This window comes from Podarcis raffonei, chromosome 5 (assembly GCF_027172205.1).
Source record: "Podarcis raffonei isolate rPodRaf1 chromosome 5, rPodRaf1.pri, whole genome shotgun sequence".
Classification (NCBI taxonomy): Eukaryota; Metazoa; Chordata; class Lepidosauria; order Squamata; family Lacertidae; genus Podarcis; species Podarcis raffonei.
This window is the reverse complement of record NC_070606.1, coordinates 27,924,535-27,947,038: the sequence shown is the minus strand read 5'-3', so window position 1 is coordinate 27,947,038 and position 22,504 is coordinate 27,924,535. Positions and strand designations below refer to the sequence as shown.

Genomic DNA, 22,504 nt, shown 5'->3' with positions numbered 1-22,504 from the left:
AGTTGTAGTAAAAACAACAACTGGAGACCCAAGTTTGGGAAACACTGGTGTAGACAGTGCTGAGCTAGATTGACCAATGGTCTGACTCTGCACAAGGCAGCTTCCTGTGATCCTAAGTAACTGGATAAATCCTGTGGATTCTGGCAGGGCCTTTTCTCTCACCACCCCATATATGAAAATCTCCCCCTTGCTGAAATACGAGAGCCTTCATTTCATCAGCATTGTTATTCCACTGAAAACACATCTGTTTAGTCAAGCATTCCCCTTAATTTGAACTTCCTAATCTAATTGTTTTAATTTTTCTTGTAACTGTTTTAATTGTTATGCTTTTTAATTGCCCTGTGGGGGATTTTTTTGGTAAATTTTAATTAAGGGTATTTTTATTGTTTCGATGGAAGCGTTGCATTACCAACTTTAATTTTGTGTCGATTTTATAATTGTACATGCCATTTTGGCATGTAAGCATTATATAAATTGATAAATTATGGCAGTGATGCACACATACCTTTGATTCTAGCCTCATACACATACAACATCTATGGAATTTTCCCCAAGAAGTGCCCTGTGTAAATCAAAAACTTGCTTCCAATATTTTGATCAGATACAAAAAGGTATCTTCTTGCTATTCTATGCATTAAATAGCCTAGAATTTAGTTGTCTTCCAGGTGAAGTGTTTGGGTGTAACTGAAACACACATTTCACCATGCAGTGTTGCTACAATAAAAGACAAAAAACGCTGCCAATTTGCCTCCTTTTTTGCTTTTTTCTGCATTTGACTGCCACTCAGGCTGGGAGCTTAAGCTCCCAGAGGCACTGGCAGTGTTGCTAAGAGCAGAATTACATATCGCACAATTGCACCAGGGCCCCAGTGCTGATTCCATCTTCTGAGATCTGATTTGTATGTAAATACTCAGCAATCACCTCCAGGAAGAGAGAGATGGGAGGCTTCTTTTCATCAGAATCTTTTGAAGCATCCTCACTATGGAGTTTAGCTGCACTGGGGTTTCCGGCCAGAAACTGGATTGGATTGGAAATGGTTTGCCTTAAAGATGAAGATTATTTGCACAGCTGGATTCATTCCCCTCTCCCAGTTTTCTTCTGTAACTAATTAAAATTATAATGAGGCTTAGACTCTTTAAAATACCAGTAGCATCATCCTGACCTCTAGATGCTGAATATTGCAGTGTGGCTTGTATGTTTGAGAGGGAATTATGCCCATATAAATCTCAACATGCTCCATTTAAAATTGCAAAAAGATTTCGGCGAAGTCATCTCCCATTTCTGAAGTCTCTGCCGGATGTGATCTTTCTTTCCCAACACCCTGACCAGGCATGCATAACCTGTGACTTTCCAAACCAAATGCAGCCTACCAGCCGTGTAAGGGGACCCTGCAGCAGATCAGTAAGACACCTGGTTTTGCTGCCTGGGACAGCAAACACAAGGTGGGGTTGTCAAGTTTCTGTCAGATTACAATGGATGACTAATAGGTTGTGTTCATCCTGGTAGGGTAACAAGTTGTGCATGGCTATTCAAAGCTCCCTCTTTTGAAAGCATGCTAGTGACCGATACATGCACCATCATAACAGGGCTGTAGCTTGGGGGTGGTGAGGTGGGCTCCCTTCAGGGGCACAGATGGGAGGAGTGGCACAAAATTGGCTAATAAATATGTCTATAAATAAAAATATTGATCATTGCCTCATAAGAAAAGGTTTTAAATAGAGCGTGAATTGAATGGGGGGGGGTTGGAGGAGAGGCGGAAAGAAGAGCTAATTTATCAGTGGCTAGGGGGCGCAATCTGGACAGTTCTGCCGGGGGCACAAGATCACCCAGCTATGGCTCTGCATCATAATGGGTCAAAGAAGCAATGCCATCTCTGTCTCCAGGTGCATTTCATGCACAAAAATGCATTGTATCAGCCTCAGGCGGGAGCTCCTTGTCACCAGAGGCTAAACTGCCAAACATCAAGCGTGAAGACCCCCAGTGCTTGCCCCTTGTTCACAAAGTTTCTTCTCCCCTTGAAGAACATAGGAACCATCTGCTCCCCACACTGCTTGCTAAAACAGGAAGATGGCTTAGTTTTGCTTGTGGTGGTGGTGGTGGAGGAGAATGTGTTGGCACAGTGATCTATCATAGGACAAACCTTTTCCCTCTCTTCTTCTCTCTTTTGCTCATCATGCCTGTTGCAAAGAGGAGAGCTTTGGAGCAAGGAAAGAAAGGTTCTTCCCCAACATCCCTGCCATATATCCACCAACTCAAACCACTTTTAGAAAACCAGCAACAGGAGCTGTCCTTAAACACATAGGTTTTGGGTAGTGCTGGAGTGTGACAAAAATTCTGCCTTTATCCAAGTGGTACCACAGAACTGCTTATTCTTGTATTAAGGGAGAATTTTATATGCCAAATCTAGTTTTAAATAAATATCAAGATTTGGGGTAATTCAGCAGAAAGAAGAGAAAACTAAAGAAAATTGCAACAGACATTTAACTCTCACAGTGCCATTAAACGTCAAAATAATGTGCGCCATCAAATTGAATAGTCACTTCTGCTTAGTGGTATCTATAAATGCGTTTGAAAGATGATAGTGCATCCAGAAATATTTCATTTTCTGTTTGTGTTCCACAATCATCTTTGGAAAGCAAAATGTTCTGCAGTTTTATATTTGAATATTGATGATATGTGGTTTAATAGTTAGCCACTTTGAGTACCCTTGTGTGCGTGCAGGAACATATAAATTCATGCACCACATACATACTGGAGTCACCAACATAGTGCTTGGGGTTGCAGTGGTTCCTCTAGTTCTCTTGACACCCACAAAATATCTGAGACTTCCCCACCTCCCATTGCCCCCTTAGTCATGATGTAGCTCCCTTTTTCTCCCTTGAAAAGTACATAGGGCTGAAGGACAGAAGTGGCCAATGGGGGCAATGATCAAAAGACTCACCTAAAAACTCAAATGTGCCGATGCACCTAGAAAGGGTAGCAAACCTTTTATATGTATACGTTGGCAATAAGGTTAATGTGCATAACAGCTGACCATTGTACACTTTCACCTTGCCTCATGGAGAATGTGCTTGTAATCTGTCCATATAGAGGGAATTGGAGCTTTGTCAGGGTCAAATCCAGAAGTGAGAATTCTGGAGCTGATATTGAATGCAAGGGGGACTGAAGCTGTATACAGAATCATCGAAATACCTTTACATATTTATACACCGAAAAGGGCTGTGTTCATTACTTTCCAGGTGAACATAAATGTGTCTGGCCTAACCATCCCGCTTCGTTTCCTGTCCTACTGGCTGTGTTCCTAGCAAACCCAGGCCTAACCTGGGAAGAGGTGCCTAGTGGGAGGCAAGCTACCCTGGCAGATGATGTCTTGGCAAGCATCCCTTGTGGTATGCAGGGGGATGTAGGAAATGCTCATTATCACAGTCTGTGGGGCAGTGGCAAAGCCTTACAGACACAAGAGCACACCTTTAGGAGTGAGGGACATTTTTCAGCTGTATTCCCTTTGGGGCATAACAGTGGAGGGCACATGCCAGGGGTGGGCAGAGCAGTGATTGTAGATTTCGTGTTTGTTCAGCTAATTTCTACACAGACTCACACACTTCTCTCTCCTCTCCCTCCATTCATGCGAGATGCATTAGCAAAGTTTAAGGACCACATCCCTGCTGAGCAAAAGGGCTAAGAACAGGTCTGAAACAGAACCAGATAAGAGTTGGTTGAGAAGGCTGCATTTGTCCTCCAGACAGGATATTCTTCATCCCTGGCCTAGACAATACACCTGTAACACACACAGGGATTCCTCTGCAGGCAAATCAATTTAGAAAGGGTGTCTTGGTGGTGGGGCTTTACAAACAACTGCTAGAATAACACAGGGAGTAAAATTCCTCACCTCACCTCAAAGCAATTCACCTTGCTTAAGACTGGTAGCCAAGATGATGTTAACTTTTTCTCTATTTGGACTAAATACATGAGAAGAGAAGACTCCCTGGAAAAGACCCTGATGTTGAGAAAGATTGAGGCCACAAGGAGAAGGGGACGACAGAGGATGAGATGGTTGGACAGTGTTCTCGAAGCTACCAACATGAGTTTGACCAAACTGCGGGAGGCAGTGGAAGTCAGGAATGCCTGGCGTGCTCTGGTCCATGGGGTCACAAAGAGTTGGACACGACTAAATGACTAAACAATAAAAAAACATTAATTTGAAATCTGGGTGTTGTTTTTCCCCTGTTAGCTGTTGGGCTGGGTAGAAACAGAGCTTGTCCAAAAAGAAAAAGAAGGAGTGAAAGAAAGACATTTCTAAAGGGTAAGCAATAAACCTTGGCCTTTGTTCAACACTGAGCACACAGAGGTTTTCCGGCAACAAATCTCTCAGTGACTGAGCATCCAATCATTCTGAGTCACCTCTAAAGAGAGACTTACTGTAGATTGCTGTGTTGTGTTAATACTTTTCTGTATGTTGCTTCAGAAGGACAGTAGCAGCATATGATTTCCCCTACCCACCCCTAAAAAAAGTGAGAAAGGAAAGACTAAGTAGACCTTAACAGAAAAGCTCTCTCTCTCCCTCTGTGTGTGTGTGTGTGTTGTGTTGTTGCAGAGCCTTGCCTCTCACAGTGAATGACATAATTTTGTTCTTAGCTGTTCTGTAAACTGCTTCTGGTTTTTCAATAGCTTCCTTGGCCTCAGGAAAATTATTCCACATGGGGTCCAGAGCATTGAGAAAACTGATGGTGTGATTATGGAGTTGTGGGTATGATAATCTCTGTGTTGTATCATTAGTTTTTGTTTAGTTTCACCTGTTCTGTACTCACCTAAAAATAAAATTCTGTTCATGGTCAATCCAAATTCTGCACCAATATCAGCTGAATCCTGTAGCCTCTATGGAGTGTGCCTGTTCATGTAGTTTCTTTTATTTTGTACTGTTTCTTCTCATGTGCCGGAGTGGGGGAGAGAGACACACAGAACTGCATTCACTCTGTGAACTGAAGCAGGATTATTAGCAGGGGTGTCGTAAGAACAAATGGGAAAAAATACCTTGCCAATGACAGTACAAGCCACAGGAAAGCTCTCCTGAACATGCTCAGTCAGTAGAGCATTAGACACTTAATCTCAAGGTCATGGGTTCAAGCCCCACGTTGGGCCAAAGGGGGTTGGACTAGATCACCCTCATGGTCCTGTCAAAATCTACACTTCTATGATTCTCTTAGCCCCTCTGAAATGAATGGGAGCTGCAAAAGAGGCCAAGTTTTAGAACCCTGCCCACCCAGAGCTTTGCCCTGCCATTGCTTATGTGTGCTTCCTTCCCAATGAAGAGCATGGGAGATATTTCCATCAGATTCCCTGTGTATGGTTGAATGTGCAGATCATCTCTGTCAAAATCTAACAGCAGCTCCATATGCATTTAGACTTATGAAAAAGACAAGTAGGCACATAGTCAATCTTTGGAGAGTGTGGAGGTGTTGCATGGGGAGGACCATTGCTTGGCCACATTGCTCCTGCACCAACTTTCAGTGCATGGGGGGGGTCATGTAAAATCCACCCTCCCAATTGCTTATTTCCATTAAAAGTGAAGCTCTACCAGATTTTGATTTGCAATTTTACAGGCTTTGGGGGGGGGGCAGAGGGGCTGTCTAATGTTCTTTTGGGCTGTGGTCTGGTGGTTTGGCATCCCAGGGTCTGAATTATTATACCCACTTATACAGGAATTACCCCATAGGAGAAAAAATGTATATTTGCTTTGGAAATTACCTTTTGTTTTAATTAAACATTGTAAGAGATGGTTTTAAGCTGTGCCTCACTTTAAGTGATCGACTTAACAAGCTCTCCAAGGCACTTTTTGAAAAGTTTACTATTTAAGTGTGAATTCTCAGGTGTCCTGTCTCTCCCCCCCCCCCCCACCTCTGCGCTAGTTGGCAGCTTATCCCTGCACTCCTGTCAAGTTCCAGGTCCCTTGCCAGGAATGTGTGCTGCTTGATTTGAGAGTCCTTGGGAAAGCCAACCTCTCCCTCCACTCCTCTGCCCCCGCTACCTAGGTCAGCCTGACAGCCAGCCAGCAATAGTGGCTTTCCAGGAAATACACAGCATGCCAGAATCTGGGATGCTGTGGACGTATACCTATGACTAGAAGGAGAACATAGGTAGGATGAGGCCACTCAGATCCGCATCCATGCATGTTTCAAAAGGCTCCCTTCCTCCCACACAGTTGCCAACTTTTCAACTGAACTCTGTAGCCTGTCAAACAGTTCTGTCAATTTGTTCCAACCATGGCTCATAACAAGATAAAAGAAGAGAGATGTGCATTTCATTGTCCCAGGAATAATCAGCTGCACACCCATATTTTTTGTTTGACCACGCACTTGAAATCCTTCCATTCTATATACAGTTATTCCTCTCCCATTACTGTGCATCTTGATTTATGCTGCTTTAGATCTAACTTGGATGGGTGATTCCTTTCAATGTGAGTGCTTGAATTCCTCAGAATTTTAAAGGGGTTCCCATCCTGTTAAATAAATCTTAGGCTGTAATCCTATACCTAGGAGTGAGACCCATTGAATGTTGTGGGGCTTACTTCAGAGGAGATATGTGCATCATTGTGTGGTCAGTCATTTAATTATGTAAGCATATTAATGGAAATAGGAGGGTGGATTTTACATGACTGTCTTAAACTTGCATACAAATAAGACAGTTTCCTTCAAGAAGAAGAAAATGCATTATTTATTTGCTTTTTGCCAATGTATGTGCCATCTTTTAAAAAGCATTTTTTCCTATGTCAAAGGAGAGCACGTATCTCGTCTAAGAAGGCACCTGCTCTGATTTAAGAAGTGTTCTGATTTAAAATAATAATTATTTTTAAATCTGTTACCCCAAATTAATCAGAGCTCCCTTTGAATCAATCAAAGTGTTTCATCAATTTCAGCAGGGATTTCACACACACGTTAATCGCATATTTGCAACCATAAAAGGTGGAAAGCTGTTTTTTGAAAACAAAGTTGAAATTCACATAGCATTGAATTCCAAATGGACTTTTTGATCAGAGTTGGTGACAAACTGGATTGCTCTGCTCAAAAATGTTAACTTTTGAAGTTATATATGAAAAGTATTGAATATAAGGCACAGCCTTCAAGGTCAGTAGAGGACTCCAGAAAATTTGAAACTAATTCTTCTTATACAAAACAGCATCTTGCTATAATGGAAGGTAGAGAGAGTAATGCATAAAATTTGTCCTCAGAAAGGAAAACTAGATTGTGATGACAGGATCTAAGATGGAAAAGACCTATTAGGTCATCTTTTCTATTGCTCTGACAAGGGAGGATTGTTCTGTTCAGTGCATTTTTGAGTGTTTTAGCCAGTTCACTTCCAAATGTCTCAAGCAATGAGCTGTTCCTTGCAATACAATGCTTAAATGCAAAGCTACCATGAGAGGAAAAAGCTCTTCAATGTTCTTGAGTGCCATGAGGCAAAACCAAAATTAAAATCTTATTAAACCACATTCATTTTCTGGTCCTTACTCAAACATTCTTCTAACATCCATATACAGTGGTACCTCAGGTTAAGAACTTAATAATAATAATAATAATAATAAATTCGTTCTGGAGGTCTGTTCTTAACCTGAAACTGTTCTTAACCTGAGGTACCACTTTAGCTAATGGGGCCTCCTGCTGCCGCTGCGCCACCACTGCGCAATTTCTGTTCTCATCCTGAAGCAAAGTTCTTAACCCAAGGTACTATTTCTGGGTTAGTGGAGTCTGTAACCTGAAGCGTCTGTAACCTGAAGTGTCTGTGACCTGAGGTACCACTGTATTGCAGTTAAATCTTATAAGAAATCTTATTTTACATTCCTAAGATCTGATATTTTTATATGCAAATCAAATTGCCATAGCCGGATGTGCTTCAAAACCTGAGCGACTACAGCATAAACAGATTGGGTTGCCCTCCTAGATCCATCTTCAAGAGGAACAGCAGGACCTCAGTGTAGGAAAATGATTGCTTTTTTCTGCAAAGTACAGAAGGCAAAAGTGAAGAGGAATATATATGTGTGGCAGAGCTGAAAAGAATACCCACAGCCACAAATATATGCATTATTTTAAAACATCACCTTATCTTCTCATTTCACCATTTAATTTTGAAAGTGATTCCCCCCCCCAAAAAAAAAAAACTTTGAGTTTGGGCTTTGGAACATTTGTCTGTGTTTTGAAGTTCAAGTTCTTAAGGACCTCTTGGCACCCCCCCCCCCCTTTTGGTTACTTGTTGGTTTCTTCTTATGAATATTTTGGCAGGCATTAAATATAAACTCTCATAAGCCATGGGCTGTCAGTGATGAAATAGAATGTCGTCAATAAATGCTTTTGTCGAATGCTATCACCTGCCTACCTCCCAGTGCTGTCAGATCAGATCTCAAATGCCATTGTGTGTCATCTATCCAATAGCAATTATCAAAATATCAAGCACTGGAACTTGATGACTGTAAGATATTGATATAGAACTAACCATGAAACCCTTTGAAGGTGATCCTGGCTGTGTGGCAGCCTCTCTCTAGTTATATAGCCTTTCCATGTGAGAAGAGATGCTGACTGCTGTGTGAAATACTCACCCAAATTCTCAGTATTCAGGTGGACGGACCATGTAGACACTGATCCAGCTATGCAGGAGCTAGTTATGGAAAAGCAGATCCTGAACTTCTAGGTGTGCTTTGTGGCAAATATTTGAATATTGAGATGATACCTTGGTGGGGATATTTCGCATCCATATTTTCAAAGGAGGTTTGGGGAGGGGTGTGTGAAATTGATTTATTTCAGCTCTGAGGCACAGTTCTTCTATCCACATTCATCATGCAGCATTATCAGAGTTCTAACAAAATAGGTAATCTACTTTCATCAGTAGATGGTCCACACTATCGCGCATTGATTATTTAAAATGTTTAGGATCATCAAGTAACATTATAGGTACTCCTTGGGGCATCTCCTTGGAACTGAAATGGTACACGTGGTCTTTAATGGATGCCTTCCGTAAACTAGCTGTACTACTTGGGATGGCCGTAAATCACATTTCGTTGGCATACTGAACATTTAATGGGCAGAAATGACTAGCAGGATCACGGCGTCAGTTTGTACGTGTTTATTGCAGACAGGAGAACAAATCTGTACAAGTTCAGCTGGCATGCAATGAATGAAAAAGTCTAAGCTGGAATGAACTCTTCACATTGAGCTGAATGTAAGCTGAGTGTCCTACTTTAGCATGTCCTCTAAAGATAAGGAATTAGGCACCATTTTCTGCAGTAGCAACAGGATGCTGTTTCTGGCTGGGAGAAGGGGTTGTTAGATGCATCGCAGTTACTTGCATAGGTCTCTCCAAACTGAAATGCTATAGAACCTGATTCCATATGACATGGTGCAAGACCCTGATCTTGTCAAGCAGCTCCTGTTGTAATTAAGTTTTGATGGAAGGTCCTCTTGAGTATTGGGACATCAGCCCTTCTATGCTATAAATTTATGAAAAAGGGGGTGAAAAGGCATCATGCTTCCAGATGTCTTGCCCAAGCAACACACTCCTTAAATGAGCAGCTACATCAAGCCCTTGAATGGGGCGACATGCTAGAATTTGCTGGGCACATTAATATTGTCAATACATTGTATTTCATCTGGTATTTTTAGGCTTTGCCTCCCTTTGCTTTGTGTCTTGCCCAGGCTTTTGTTTGTTTTCTAAATTTGTATCCCATCTTATTTCTGAAGGCAGCTAATTTCTATTTGAGAGGATATGGGGGGGAATCCCTCCAAAATCCACTAAAATAGCAGGTGGAAACAGGAGTAAAAGCAGCCAAGAAAAATTCTAATTTGAGGAGGAAAGAGGCCAAAACTATAAAAGGAACTGGACACTATTAAAAAGCTTTCAAGAACAGATCAGAAGTGGCAATGCCAGGTGACAGACTCCCCCTCCCTCAGGTGCCAGTCTAGCTTGTAAGGTCTCTAAGGAAGAATTTCAGGCTCTTCCTTCTCTCTTCCACACAAGAGGGAATGTCTCATTGAGATCATATTTGTTGTGTCACATGCATGCATCATCTAAAAATAAAAACAATGCTTTTCCTTACAGAATTGTTATTTTCCTTATGCAGATTTGTGTAGCTTGTGCTCTTGCCTTCAGAGATGAGGTGGGTGGCAATTGGAGACTGGGCTTTTTCTGACGTAAAGAGATCTCCTCCATTTTCCTCCTCAACAGCATTCTGCTTCCATGAATGCTGTTTTTCACCAACCATGCTTGATTTTACCTTACTTTTATTTTTATTTTTAGCTGCTTTAGTTTTTATGTTGTTTGATTTTCATATTGATTCTTAAGTGCTTTTATTGTATTTTTCACAGCCTTGGATTCTGACTTAATTTGAGAAGTGGGGTAGCCATTCTAGAAATACAGTGGTACCTCAGGTTAAGTACTTAATTTGTTCCAGAGGTCTGTACTTAACCTGAAACTGTTCTTAACCTGAAGCACCACTTTAGCTAATGGGGCCTCCTGCTGCTGCCGCACCGCCGGAGCATGATTTCTGTTCACATCCTGAAGCAAAGTTCTTAACCTGAAGCACTATTTCTGGGTTAGCGGAGTCTGTAACTTGAAGTGTATGTAACCTGAAGCGTATGTAACCCGAGATACCACTGTAAATGAATTTGCCCCATGTCACAACCTTCATACGCAGAACCACAGCTTTGTGTAAATGATTATTTAATCCAGAATAACTACCTATACTATACCTATACCTATACCTATACTATTCCTACATTGTTGAGGTAGGGTCATCTGTTATACTCTACACTAATCATAAATTACTAGAATTGCCCAGTGTTGTAGCATTTACTCACTGTATCATGATGAGTTTGGTATCTCCACTCCCATAATAAGCATGCACTGAAAAAGCTTTTTTTTTCATTTTAAAAAAGTCTATTCTTACAATCACATCATGAGGGAAACACATCAGTGGAACACACATGCATCCCCATAGTTACAAATTGGGGGATGGGAGTAATCAGGGAGGAAGTAACAGGGAAGTGCCATTGGTACCCAATGAGGTGAGTCATCACTGCTGTGCCAACCTTGTTTCCACATCAGTATACTTACATATTTTAATGCCCTGTGTTTAAAAACAACACTGCTCCCTTTAACTAGAATAGAGAACAGTTTGGACTTGAACCTTTCTCCTTGATGACTTTGCATCATGCTTGCAGGGAAGGGGTGGGTGGTTCAGGTTTTTTTTAAAAAAGTGAGAGCACACTACAAAAAAAAAAATCACCCCTCACTTTTAGCCTGAAATGGTACAGCCTATTATGTCAGCTCAAGATTCTACTCAAATGAGCAGATGAGCTGGTAGAAATGTTTTGTGGGCTCAGCTTACAAGGCTGCACCTAAGAATCCTTTTCTTGGGAAAGATGAATATGTAGTCAGCAAGTGTACTGTGCACAAAATTATTTCAGGAGAGATTGCTAAGTGCTTGGGAGCCTTACCCTAGAACTGCTTTCAGAATGGACTGAGCATCCTTCAGAGGACTCATCACTGTCTCAAAAGCAGCACTCCCTGACCTTGAAGCATGATTGGAGCTTGTATGAAGAACCACTGTGGTAGTGACTTTGTGCCTGATTTACAGCACTGTGATGCAATTGTTTGCATATATCTTCCTTAGCTGCATTTTGTATGCTTCTGTTGTCTGGAGCTTAGACACCATCATCGTAGCTGACGGGGGAGGCTGCTACATTTGATTTTGGGATTTTTTTGGCTGCTGTCCCTGGCTCCTGCGTCATACCCAGATCCATTTGCCTTGGGTAGATTGACTTACTGATACTATTGCAGATAGAAGGATTCTCATACAGTGTTACTGTTTTCTGTTTATTGCTCATGAATAACAAATTGTACATGTTCCTGAATAAGTGACATGAACGTGGGCAAAAGATCGGTTGAGCTGAACCACAAGTAAATAGGAAGCACTGTCATGACTGATGTATACACAAAGGGCAGAAAAGAACTGCCTGGATCAAAGCAAAATTCTGTCTACTCCAGAAGCCTTGTCTTAACTCTGGCCAGACAGCTGCCTCTGGAACCTCACAAGCAGGACATGAAGAGTCCTAGGATCCAGTTTATTTATATAAAAAAAATTGGTATTTTGGGGTATTCTAATGTCACTTTATGTGTGTAAATTTAATGAAATTTCCCTCTACAAATGCATGTATTTGTTTGCCACTATTCCAGCCTGTTTAATAAATAAACTGGGCCTGCAAAACTTGTAGCCCGCCAAGCTGAACGCAGCCCCACAGACACAGGTATCCAGCTGCGAATATAAAAGAACAGGTGGTTCATGAAGCTGAATTTCGCTTAGTGGGTCACAAGCTGAGTGGACCTAGAACGGAACCATGACTTGCATAGACTTAAATGTCACCATTAATTTTGTACTGGAATTTGTAAGAACTCCGAAGTTTTGAATATTTAAAGCAAAATAAAAATAAAGTGCTTTCTATCTAACATCTTACATCCTTACATTCATTCATTCATTCATTCAAACAAACAAACATATACATACATAATTTTATTTGTATGCCGCCTTTCCACAGTTAAAACTGTGCTCAAGGCAGCTTACAACAACACATCAAAAATAGTCATAAACAATAAATAAGGGGACCCGGATGTTGATTGCCTCGCCGCGGTGGTTTGAGAGTTGGGCAGCGGGGGCTGCGTGAGGACTCAGAGCCATAATGTTAAAACCAAGGTGACCTTTGAGGACCAAGGTGATGAGAATGAGGAGGAAATGAACTTGCCAAAAAAGAAACTGGTGGAACCTGCAGTTGGAGGACCAGGCAGCCGCTTTAAGGGCAAGCACTCATTGGACAGTGAAGAGGAGGATGACGAGGAGGAAGGGCGAGGCAGCAAATATGACATCCTTGCATCAGATGATGTAGAAGGGCAGGAATCTGCAACTATTGACTATGAAGATGGGGTCCGGATCACTCCATTCAATTTGCAGGAGGAGATGGAAGAAGGCCATTTTGATTCAGAAGGCAACTACTTCTTGAAGAAAGAGGCGGTGATTCGGGATAACTGGTTGGACAACATAGATTGGGTCAGGATAAAGGAGCAGCGTCCTGGTCAGAAGAAGCCGCTGCTAGATTCTGCCGATGAAGACGAGGAAGAGGATCTTGAAGTGGGACGGGCACCTTTGGACAAGAAGGCGCTGCTGGAAGGGATGGTGGCCTTGGTGCTGCCTGGCGAGACGGTGGCCAGGGCCATCCAGAGGCTGGGAGACAAGGGCAGGCCCAAAAACAGCGGGCGTCAGCGGACGCCCTGGAGCCGCCTCAAGGCAGAGGAAGCAGAGCCAGCCGAGGAAGGAGAGCCCCAGAAGCCCGGGTCGCCAGAATGGAAAGAGCAGCTGGAGCGCCTCTCGGGGCTGGCTGACCAAATGGTGGCGCGAGGCGTGTATGAGATCTACCAGGAGACTCGGGAGAAGCTGGCACTGAGGCTCCGGGCGCTGGAGCAACCTCCTGCAGCAGTATCCGCAGCCGAACCAGAGCTCGATATGTTTGCTGAGGATATTGATGAAGCGAAACTGGGGGAGAAGACACCAGCGGTGGGAAGTGAGGAGCAAAAGCAGGGCGATGACGATGCTCTCTCCGAGGTCATGTGGGAATACAAATGGGAGAACACAAACACGTCCAAACTCTATGGCCCCTTTAGCAGCTCCCAGATGCAGGACTGGGTATCCCAAGGCTATTTCCCTGATGGGGTTTACTGCCGGAAGGTGGAGAATTCCGAGGGCCAGTTCTACAATTCCAAGCGCATTGATTTTGACCTCTACACGTGATTGGAACCCGCCTCCTGCCCCACAGAGCACAAGAGATGCAACTCAACACAGTGGAGGACTGAAAGAACTTGCCGGACTTTAGGGGGTGGGGGCCAGGGGAGGAGAGGCGTGTGTGTGTTTGTGTGCGTGTGTTTGCAGAGGGAAAGAGGGAGAGGTTTGATTTGCCGTCTCATTCTGAGGTTGCTTCGCATTTTGCGAGAAATAAAAAGAGTCAACCTTAAAACAAAAACAAAAATAAACAATAAATAAAACATTCAAAAATACACAACCAAACTGAACAATTTCCACCTAAATCACAACAAGATCTAAAATAAAGATACACAAAAAAACCACACCCCACAGCAACAACCACCCTCAAAACACCCCAGCCCAAGTGTCTGTTCAGCAGCCTCCATTTTTGTCGCTGGAGTTAGCCAAAGCCACACCCTCGCAGTCCTTGCAGGTAGAAAAGGCCTGCAAGGCAGGGAGCAGTCCTTCCAGGACTCACAGCCAGTATGGTCTCTCGAGTGTAATAATTAGGTCAGAGAAGCTGCTTTCCATTCTGTTTTTGTCAGAGTGGGCGTAGAGCTGCATAGCACAAATTCATTATTTACACATCTTACCTGTCTTGGAAGTGATGCAAGAGCAAACTTCAGACATTTCTGGAATGTCGGCTGCAATAATAATATGCAGTTGTTAAAGGGTGTCCCATTTTGATTCTTTACCCCATCCTCACTAATAAATATTAATGATGTGAAGTACAATAAGAACAAAGTTGCGGTAGTTCTTTTCTATAAAAATACATGTCACCCATGAGGTGTACACTTCCTAAGAAGAAGTGCAAGAAATTCATGTTTACAAAGACTTGTATCATACAGGGTTGTTCATTGGGAATCTGCCCTGGAGCCAGAAGCAGTATATTAAGTGTACCTAGAGTGTACATAGTGGTGCCCAGTGCCTTCCATCAGCTTTGGCTGATGGCCCAGCTGTGCCCTTATCTGGACCGGGATAGCCCAACTTCTCTCATCTAAACTCTGGTAGCCTCTAGATTAGATTACTGCAACATGTTATACAGTGGTACCTCGGGTTAAGAACTTAATTCATTCCAGAGGTCTGTTCTTAACCGGAAACTGTTCTTAACCTGAAGCACCACTTTAGCTAATGGGGCCTCCCGCTGCTGCCGCGCCGCCGGGGCATGATTTCTGTTCTCATCCTGAAGCAAAGTTCTTAACCCGAGGTACTATTTCTGGGTTTGCAGAGTCTGCAACCTGAAGCGTCTGTAACTTGGAGCGTCTGTAACCTGAGGTACCACTGTACATGGGGCTGCCTCTGAAGACAGTTCAGAAACTTCAACTGGTACAGAATGCAGCAGCCAGGCTGCCCACTGGGGCAGGATTTTGTTGGCAGCTGTCTGTCTTGAAAGACAATGGGGTGCCCTTATGACGTACCCACCACACAACTGAATAATGTACCACACTCTCTGGTGGGGAGGGGGGCACCCACCACCCATCCATAAATTTTAAGAGGCAAGCCTTTGTTCCTCATTCTGAGGTGAGGAGGCAGACAGGCAGGGATGGGGGATCCTCTTTTAAAACCCTTCTTTCTCCTTCCTGGGTTTTATCCCAGGTCATGAAAAGTTTACAGTGAGCTTGAAGGACGAAGAAGTTGAGGAACTGTTGCTCATCCAGCTGAGGTGGAACTGAGATTTTGACATGGTCCACTGAGCATGAGGAAGGCAAGGTTATGCACCATTAAAGTCACATATAACTTATAGAACAGTACTTCTTAACCGTGTGTGTGTGTGTGTGTGTGTGTCATGGACCCCCTTTTTTTGCAAGATTTTATTGCACTGGGATTTTTTGTGTGTGGTCAGTTCACAGACTCCCTGAAGCCCATGCATGGATCACAGGTTAAGAACCCTCTGTTCTAGAGATTCCTTTTTGGCTTGTTATTTGGGCGAAATGCTATTGCTTTATCAGGATCCATTTATATTACATTTATAAAACTTTATGAGAGTTATATCTTAGAAATAAAATATGATCTCACTGGAATATGATATGTTATAACATGATGCTGTGTGTGATTAGAATACTGTATGTGAAGCACCTTTCTTTTATTTAACAAATACAGTGGTACCTCGGGTTACATACGCTTCAGGTTACATACACTTCAGGTTACAGACTCTGCTAACCCAGAAATAGTACCTCGGGTTAAGAACTTTGCTTCAGGGTGAGAACAGAAATTTTACTCCGGCGGCGCAGCAGCAGCGGGAGGCCCCATTAGCTAAAGTGGTGCTTCAGGTTAAGAACAGTTTCAGGTTAAGAACGGACCTCCGGAATGAATTAAGTTACTTAACCGGAGGTACCACTGTAGAGGGAATTTCCCGAGCCAGATTTCCATCTCCCTCTCATGAATCATTAAACTTGGCAGAAAAAAAATCACCGGCTCCCTCAGCCTGAAAGCGAGATAAGCACTGCACCCCAAAGTCGCCTTTGACTGGACTTAACCGTCCAGAGGTCATTTACCTTACCTTTCTTACAAAGGTATCACATGGTATTTTATTATGTTATTCTACATAATTATGTAGTTTATATATAGCTTAATATTTACTGCTTGTAATGTTCTGTGATCCTTGCTGTTAGGTGTCCTGTCCTAGATCTGATAAGCCAGTAAAGATCAAATTCTGCCAAGCTCTGTTCAACACGCTACACTTGGTTCCAATTCTGTCTCCTCCCATGAAGTGCCATATTTTATCCTGGCTCTCCCAGCCCTTGGTCTGTCTTTGGGACCCATCTTGGAGCAGAGTGGAGCAGGGGACAGACACAGATATGTTTAAAATCAAACGCTGGGTACCCTAACAAGCCCTAAGGAGAAAGGAAGAGTGTGAGAACTCTGTGAGACCATACAGACCTGTGGGGCACTTGTAAGGTTCTGTGAAGGTGATAGGGAGGACCCCAGAGAAGCCAAAAACCTTTGACAAACCAAGGATGGGCACCATTGGCCTTCAGCACCACCAGTCAACACCAGACAGAGAAAGGCATATGGCTTGCCTGCATTGTGCTGGTTAGGGAAGGATAAAGAAGTGGGTCAGCACTCTACTTCTTCTGCCAATCAAGATGTGTAGAGGGAAATAATAATCTGGGAAGAAGGTCAAGGAGGAGTGTAGCTTCTGCCTCTGCGAGGCTTGGGGGTGGGGCAACACACACATAATTCCTCTAGTAACCCCAAGGGAAATCTCTGCTTGAGGCCTTTGTCACAGACCCCGGGATTCCAGAACTGTATTTAGAGCAAGGAGATGTGATCACAGTGCCCCTTAAAAAGGCTGCTACTTCTATTTCTATTTGACAAGTTGGTTCCTTCCTTGTCTGGTTTCTCTATAGCACTGCTATTGTAAACAATAATGCTAGTGTCTGTGTATGTGAGCAAACACAAACGCTCACTCACAGAAACACACACACACACATATAAATACATTCTGTTGATACATACACAGTATGGTCTCCCTCTCTCTATATATATATTTGATATATGCATAATTTTAGATGCCAACAGATACAGAAAGACATGTGGTACAAATTGTCTTGATCTCCTTTGAGCCCATGCTAGTGGAAAATGCCCCCTGCAGGTCTTTTTATACTGATGCTATTTTACCTCCCCTAATGAATATTCAAAAGCTGCAGTCACTGAGGACTCAGGTGGCAAAAATAGCAAGGTGATCGAAGCAAGCCCTTCCATAAAAGCCTACGTCTACATTGCTCAGTGCAAGGAAATAGGGTTTGTTACACAGATTCCTGGCTGTGCAGGGGGGTGGGTTCTATTTTCCCCCTTTCGATCATGTAAAAGAAAATTGCCAGAAAATTTCCTATGAATTAGAGGCCTGTTTCGTGCGCTCGCATGATCACATCTCCCCCCTCCCCCCTCCCAAGATGTGTTGTAATAAGCATGTGTTTAGAAAAGAAAGGAAGAATAAGACAACAGTGCTTTCTGTAATCCTTGCAGCAAGATCGAACATTCAGCATAAAGGGCATGCTGTTAAGATATAGCAATGCATGCATTGTTTTCTACATAATGCAGTCAGGGTCTCTATGGTAAAATGAAGGGGGGAGGAGAAATATATTTTGTATTTTTTTATTTTTGTCACCATCAGCAGTTAATCTAAAGTGGGAGCTGCTCCATTTCATTGTGGGTTAAGTGGCTCACCATGCAGAATTAAGTGAGGGAGTATAAATCATAGCCGCTGTTTTTGAGGGGTGGATTTCTAAAATGCATGTGAGGATTTTTGAAAAAAAACACTGATCCGACAGGAGTTGTTGCTTTGGAGTGTTTGTAAGAGGAAGCCATCATTTCCAGCATACCCCCTTCAGTGGAATCACTTAGACACTTCCAGCTGGTGGTGGGGGATGCAGCCATAATACAGCTTTCTCTGTCCCAGCTGTCTTTCTCGTTACGTTAAATGCATTAGGATGGCTGCACTGTTTTGCCGAGCTTCAGGTACAGAAAGGTACTGGAAGAGATGTTGCAAGCATGAATTTGTGTAGCATCTGCCAGCTTCATCAAGACCTTTGAATTGTGAATGTCTTCCTGGCTCCAGCCACAGCTTTTCTTCCAGGCATTGCTTGTGATGAGAGCTGGTTAAAGGTGCCTGAGGATATCACCTTATATACCAGGAAGGATTGTTGCAAAGGGTGTTCTTAATGCATTATGGCTCACGCAGCATCACAGCTCAAGAAAAACAGAGATTTAGAGCTTAACGCCGAAGAAGAAAATGAGAAAAAGAGGAAACATAGGAAAAGATCCAAGGATCGGAAGAAAAAGGTACATTTATTTGTAACAGCAATTTCTTTACATGGATTCCTTTGTTTTACTTTGACATCTCACACTGCAGTGAGAGCAGAGATGTGGTACGCTTGTAACTTGGTGACTGTGGATAATTGTTAAGGCTGTGAAATGTCATTGCAAGCCAAAACTTGCGGTGGGTGGGGGTGGGGGTCGCTTTGAAAGGCAAATGTTTCTTTTTTAAAGTCAGAGATTCTAGATTTGTTGCAGTGACCAGCGCAGGTGGTGTGCATTCTCTCCACCCCACCCCACCCCCGGCAGATTATCACATTGTCTTGAGATGTGAGCTTGTTTTATTTCAGTGCAATGGAAGTCAGTTTAAGAAATGGCAGTTTTGCAGGTTAAACAATTAGCATCTGCGTAGTTCTCACGTGAGGATAAATAGTTGGTTTGTGATCTGTTGGTAAGAAATCTGTGCAGAAATTCTGCTGGGACTCTCTCACATGTTCGCCTTTGAAATAATCCATTAATTTCAACAGAAGTCACTGAATGTGCTGCTGCAGTATGTGTTTTTTATCTTGACGGCCTATTTTATGGGGAAATAACGCCTAAATCAACTGTTGTTATAAACTTTCTTTTGTTAGGTTGAAATATTGGCGTGAGATTACTGAGCCCTGTTCCAACATCCCCTCCCCCAGTTGTGTTGTAATTACCCTGGATGCAGAGGTACTTGGGGTAAACTGAGTCCTGGGCATGCCAATCTAGTGTGTACTAGCCCTTGCTAAATTTTGACTGAAGTCAGCTGGCTTCCCCCAACATAAGACTTGAAACACAATAGTGGAAAATAAGAGCAGAACCCTAAATGAAGATGCTGTGTGGGCTTGCCCTTTAAGAGGACACCTTACGCACCAGAAAAGGGCCCTGTGGTGGTTTCTTGGTGCTTAATAGCTGTGAATATTCTTTAAGGAAAAGAAACAGAAGCTGCTCAGATGCCTATAGTCTGAACACAGGAATGAGGTTATGTTGCATTTTCATGTCCCTTTGTGATATTCCCTAAGGGACGCATAATCTAATGGGCTCTGAGCACTGATGCATGTGTTTCCTTAAAGGACACATTGTAAATTCCTTCTGTGCATATGCGCCTCTGTGGCTTGGGTGGCAGCTTCTCATTTCCTCAGCTTTCTTCCTCCCCACCCCCTTCTCTTTTCACTGCAAAAAGCAGTGCTGAGTGTAATGAGAGAGAAAAGGCACTAAGGAGCCTTCTGATACAGTAAGACCGTTAGAAGGTTGTATATAGATGGCTGCAGCAAAGTGTGTACTGCAGCATGTAGGTTTATGGGTATTTCTCCCATTTAAAGGGGCATGAGCAGGCTTTCTGTTAAATTACTGCTCTTGTCTCCTTTTCTGCATAGATGAAACTAGGGGAACAAAATGCAGCCCGAAGGGTTGATTTCCTGGCTTTTCCACTTGAAAAGCAAGGATGATTTAGATGTTCATGATCCCCACCCCCAAACTTTATTTTATGCTTTACAAATGAAACCAGGGTCTTTATCCGTCCCGCCCCAAACACTCGCAGGAATGCAGTCTTCAAAAAGGGTCACCCCTCAACATGCGTCTTTCTCTCTGTGTGTGCGTGCGTGCGTTTTTGGAGTCAGAGTTGAAATTCATAGCCTCCCATTAACTTTCTTACAAGGGAGCTGGGTATTTTCTTTCAAGTAGGCTTGGGTTTAACAATAGCAAGTGTGTGGTGCCTTTGTGATTATTCATGTTGTCATATGAGCAGAATATAGAAGTGGAGGAGGCAGGGGGTGACCATGCCAATAAGTGCCTCTTGATTCAGTGGTTTAGACAATTGCTATGTCGACAGAAATGCTTTATTGTTTATACAGCATGATGTCTTAGAAGGGACATCTCCTAGCAACCAGGGTGGGACATGGCCAATTTTTTTTTAAAAAAATGCAGTCATCATAAATGCCATGGATTTTCTTTCAGGATTGTGTTATGGGAGAAAGGTTTCAGAGTAGTGAACCTGCCCTTTGGGCAATATTTATTTTCTCTTGGTGTATGCTACAGACATGCTGAATTTATTTAAGAAGAGAGAGAGAGAGAGAGAGAGAGAGAGAGAGAGAGAGAAGGAAAGAACCTGGGGGTTAACTTTGGTGCATTTGCAGATCCAACCAGGGTGCATTTTGACTGTAGCAACAACCATTCTGACCTTCCTTTGTGTAGCACGGAATCCATGTCTCATCTCTCTGTTCATTAAGGTGGTGGTTTAGTTTCTTTTTAATTAGCAACCCCCCTTTTTTCTCTGTGAATTGTGAGTCACTGCAGATAAGACCCACCAGCAATGCTGATGCTCAAAGGCTAACCCTTTACCTGAACCGTATTAGAAAAAACCCTCTGGGAGGCTTCCAGTCATATTAAAACACTGGTGATGGTTAGAATCCCTGGGCAATTGAGGCAACAGAGATTTAGCCATGTGATGGTTTCAGTTTGCAGAACTGAACACAGCCTGTTAATAACAGCACCAGACAGACATGATTCCCATCTAATATTAGGACTGCAGTCTTAGGAAGCAGTTTCACCCTCTTTGTATTTTAAGTCTTTCTTCTTCAATTCCCACCCAGGTTGGCTATGAAAATGCCACCAGGCCACCTAACTCTTTTCAGATAAACTAGTAAAGTTGAAACCAGTGAGACTTCAGTTAAGTGCTTTAGGAAAGAGTGTTGCTTATTCCCACCTCCCCAGTTCAGGTGTACAAAAGAGTCAGTGAATCAGGCCTGTGTTATGTAATACCCCTGTCTCCATTGCCTGTCTCTGAATGGACCGCACAAGATGTCATCTTCTGCAACATTTGACAGATGAGAACAGGGATGCTGCTGCATACACCCAGGGGGAGGAGCCCAAGGGGCAAGGCCTTGTAGATTGGTGGGTGGAGCCTGGGTGCAGCTAGGTCTCACAAGGGTGATGCAAGTGCCATGTTATCATTAAGATTTATATATGCGAACAGCTGAAGGGGAGAGCATTCTAATCCATTTTAGTAACCAGAGCTTAACCAAAGGTATGGATTTGGGTGAGTGTGGAACTGGGAAGTATCAATAAGGAAGACAATATTAACAGTTCCCTCTCACCACTTTGTAACCCAAAGACGAGTTACAAAGATGGCAGGAGAGACACTGTGAGGTGGCTTCTCATATGACCACAATCCTCATAATCTGCAGCAGAAAATAACCTACAGGGCATGTAACTGGTTGGGGGAGAGGGAGCTTGCAAATCTTCCCTTTCTTTGTAAACAACAAGTGCCATCATTTAAATGGAAGTCTAGCATGTGATAAGGCAAGGGAGAAAGGGGGTGATGGGCAGGAAGGGAAGTCTGAACCCTGATTTGAGTAAAACCCTGTTGAAATGGGGCTGGAACATGCCCAGCCTTTTTGAATGCATTTTAACCTCCTCGCTTTCCTATACTCAACCCATCTCTGTGTACAAGCATAACTGAGACAGCAACTCTCCAGGGATGTGAGTTGACTGAATAGTATGTATGTATGGATGGGTGGGGACAAGGCCAGCACATTCGTGGGGAAAGCCAATACCTGTGAAGTGGCTGTGACAAATTGGTAGCCCTGGTCCCCCTCGTTGCTCACCTCACGGCCCACAGGCTCTGCTGCCACCACCACCAACCCACCCACCTGGCAAGGCTCCTGCAGAGCTCTCCTCCTTCTCACTGGGGAAAGGCCAAGGGGGTCTATCCAAGGCGCTCTCCCAGCTGTCTCACCCAGAATGAGGCAGGCTGGAGGGGAAACTATTGCCACTAGTAACGCGACAAACCAAAAGCAGAGGATGAGGGGCCAGGAGGGGAGGTGGGGATGGCAGTGCTAGCAGCATTTATTGGGAGATGACGGAGGAGAGAGGGAGGGGCGGCAGGAGCAG

At 43.3% G+C, this 22,504-nt stretch overlaps 2 protein-coding genes across 13 annotated transcripts in view; both read left to right on the top strand.

Moving 5' to 3' along the window:
- ANK3 (ankyrin 3) overlaps nt 1-22,504 on the top strand; it is a 383,552-nt gene that overhangs the window by 153,568 nt on the left and 207,480 nt on the right. For 2 of the 12 annotated variants that reach the window (XM_053388321.1, XM_053388315.1), the window contains exon 1: nt 17,978-18,616. The exons of 5 other annotated variants lie outside the window; for them this stretch is intronic. In XM_053388321.1, coding sequence (XP_053244296.1) covers nt 18,503-18,616 — 114 coding nt within the window. In that variant the 5' untranslated portion in view covers nt 17,978-18,502. Of the gene's footprint in view, nt 1-17,950; nt 18,617-22,504 lie in introns of those variants that run through there. 5 more of the 12 variants (XM_053388308.1, XM_053388309.1, XM_053388312.1 and 2 more) reach the window with 5 other exon arrangements.
- On the top strand, nt 12,648-14,045 carry LOC128413868 (CD2 antigen cytoplasmic tail-binding protein 2-like). The gene has a single exon (XM_053388341.1). It carries the CDS (start codon nt 12,773-12,775, stop codon nt 13,820-13,822), a length of 1,050 nt encoding a protein of 349 aa, XP_053244316.1. The 5' UTR covers nt 12,648-12,772; the 3' UTR covers nt 13,823-14,045.